At 46.7% G+C, this 2,898-nt stretch overlaps 1 protein-coding gene across 1 annotated transcript; it reads right to left on the bottom strand.

The window, feature by feature from the left end:
• Positions 1 to 847: 847 nt before the first annotated feature.
• LOC128846063 (olfactory receptor 5A1-like) lies at positions 848 to 1,786 on the bottom strand. Its single transcript, XM_054045142.1, has one exon. The coding sequence runs from the start codon at positions 1,784 to 1,786 to the stop codon at positions 848 to 850; it is 939 nt and encodes a 312-aa protein (XP_053901117.1).
• Between the last annotated feature and the right edge of the window lie 1,112 nt (positions 1,787 to 2,898).

The raw sequence follows: 2,898 nt of genomic DNA on the forward strand, positions 1-2,898 counted from the left end.
ACTCGCTTTGCGCTGTGTGAACTTTGCATATGGGAGGATCAAACCCCCCAAGCAGGGGCCCCACTGCACTAGGTGCTGGACAAACACAGATGGTCCCAGCCCCAGAGAGCTGGCAGTCTGCATAGCCCAGACAGATGCGGGGTGGGGAATGGGGGAGAACACACCAGCAGGGAACCATGCCACAGCAGCAAGCAGCAGGTCAGAGACTTGATGTGTTTTTTAAAGATGGAGGCGATAAGGTAAGTGGAAAGAAAAGTGAAGGCAGAGGGGACATTCCAGGGAGAGGGGGCCATATGAGGAGAAATTAATAAGACTGGAACTTTTCAGCTTGGAAAAGAGACGAGTAAGAATGATATGATTGAGGTCTATAAAATCATGTGTGGTGTCGAGAAAGTAAATAAGGAAATAACACAAGAACTAGGCATCACCCAATGAAATTAATAGGCAGCAGGTTTAAAACAAACACACAACTAACAGTCAACCTGTGGAACTCTTTGCCAGAGGATGTTGTGAAGGTCAAGACTATAACAGGGTTCAAAAAAGAACTAGATAAGTTCATGGCCATTCTTACATTCTTATATTGGAGCCAACAGGCCATCAGCATGGAGCGGGGAAAGTCCATTCAAAATTGTGGAAAGTTCTCCAATTGCCCAGAGGTTTTGAGGGCTTTGAGAACCCCATCCTACTTGTCCTTGAAGATGATTGAGATGCCCTCACAACCTAACCCCAATTGGTTACGAATACATGGGTTCAAAGTCTCACCACGCTATACACTAGCAGAAAACCTGAGCAGTCAGCTATCGACACTTCTCTGCTTCTTTATTACACATTCAACGTAATGTTTGGGTTACCCTGGAGCTGGGTGGTTCTTTCCCCCCAGTAGTCTCCTCAGAGCTGCCTTCACCTCCTTGTTTTTCAGGCTGTAGATGAGGGGGTTTAACATAGGGGTTAAGATGCTGTACTGGATGGATACCAGGCCATCAAGTACCACCGAAGAGACTGAATTGGGTCTGAAATACCTAAACAAACCCGTCCCATAGCATAAACCCACAACAATGAGGTGGGAGCTGCAGGTGGAGAAGGCTTTATGCCTGCCCTCCATGGAGTGTATCCTCAGGATGGTGGTGAGGATATGAATGTAGGATCCCAGGGTAAGGGAGAATGAGACCAGACCTACAGTCAGAGCAGAGGTGAGAAACACCATATCGTTAGTGAAGGTCTCAGAGCAGGACAGGGCCACCAGGGAGGGGAGCTCACAACTGAAATGGTTGATTGCATTAGGCCCACAGAAATGTAAGTCCAACAGAGGGAGCGTGTTGATGAGGGCATACAAAGATCCGATCAGCCATGCACCGGCCACCAGCTGACTGCAGACGCGTTTGCTCATTGTCCTGCTATAACGCAACGGGTTGCAGATGGCAGCGTATCGGTCGTAAGCCATCGCTGAGAGAATGAAAACCTCACTACACCCTGACAGGAGGAGGAAGAACATCTGGGCAAAGCAGCAGCTGACAGAAATGGTTTTCGGCTCTGATAAGAGGGTCTCCAGCATCTTTGGCACCGTTACTGAGGAGAAGCAGATATCTGAGAAGGATAAATGGGAAAGGAGGAAATACATGGGGGTGCCCAGGTGCGGATCAGCCCTTCTCACCAACATGATGGCCACATTGCCCCCTAGGGTGGACAGGTAAATAACTAGGAACACCAGGAAGAGGAAAGTCTGGAGCTGTGGGTCACTAAAAAGTCCCAGGAGAATAAACTCGGTCACTGTTGTCTGGTTTGCCATGGACGTTTATTCAGCCAAAACTGTGACCTGTAAGAACAGAAAGAAATCATAGAATCATAGAATCATAGGACTGGAAGGGACCTCGAGAGGTCATCTAGTCCATTTCCCTGCACTCGTGGCAGGGCTAATTATCTAGACCATCCCTGACAGGTGTTTGTCTAACCTGCTCTTAAAAATCTTCAATGATGGAGATTCCACAGCCTTCCTCGGCAATTTATTCCAGTGCTTAACCACGATGACAGTTAGGAAGTTTTTCCTAATGTCCAACCTGAACCTCCCTTGCTGCAATTTAAGCCTATTGATTCTTGTCCTATCCTCAGATGTTAAGAAGAACAATTCTTCTCCCTCCTCCTTGTAGAAACTTTTTATGTACTTGAAAACCGTTATTATGTCCCCTTTCAGTCTTCCCTTTTCCAGATTAAACAAACCTGATTTTTTCAATCTTCCCTCATAGGTCATGTTTTCTAGACCTTTAATAATTTTTGTTGCTTTTCTCTGGACTTTCTCCAATTTGTCCACATCTTTCCTGAAATGTGGCACCCAGAACTGGACACAATACTCCAGTTGAGGTCTAATCAGTGCGGAGTAGAGCGGAAGAATTACTTCTCGTGTCTTGCTTACAACACTCCTGCTAATACATCCCAGAATAATGTTTGCTTTTTTTGCAACAGTGTTACACTGTTGATTCATATTTAGCTTGTGAATCATTGGGAAGCACTTTTTAATACCAACACCCTCTTCTCCACTCTTCTACCTCCCCAAGCCTGAAGCATTTCCCTGTGGCAACATTGCCAAAGGGATTTAGACACCTAAAGATGCAGCTATGTACCTAGACCCATATTCTGAAAGCTCCTAGCTGGAGTTCAGTGGGAAGTAGGCAACTGGACACTTTTGAAAATCCTATTAAGTGGCTGGACACCTCTAAAATATGGCCCCCAGTTCCCATTGAAATCAGAGGCTCCTGTCCTGCAGGGTGGGTCCCAGCTCTGGGCATTGCTACCTGATGCTCAGGGTCACAGCACTTCTCGCTAAACTTTTGGCCTGCCCACTGCTCCGCCGTAAAGATGGAGGGGCAGCTGGGCCAAACCTGAGCAGTGCTGTAAAAATGATAA

The sequence above is a fragment of the Malaclemys terrapin genome, chromosome 12, assembly GCF_027887155.1.
Source record: "Malaclemys terrapin pileata isolate rMalTer1 chromosome 12, rMalTer1.hap1, whole genome shotgun sequence".
NCBI lineage: Eukaryota > Metazoa > Chordata > Testudines > Emydidae > Malaclemys > Malaclemys terrapin.

Coding starts and splice junctions, on each gene's coding strand:
- LOC128846063 (XM_054045142.1), bottom strand. CDS start 1,786: ATGGCAAACCAGACAACAGTGACCGAGTTTATTCTCCTGGGACTTTTT.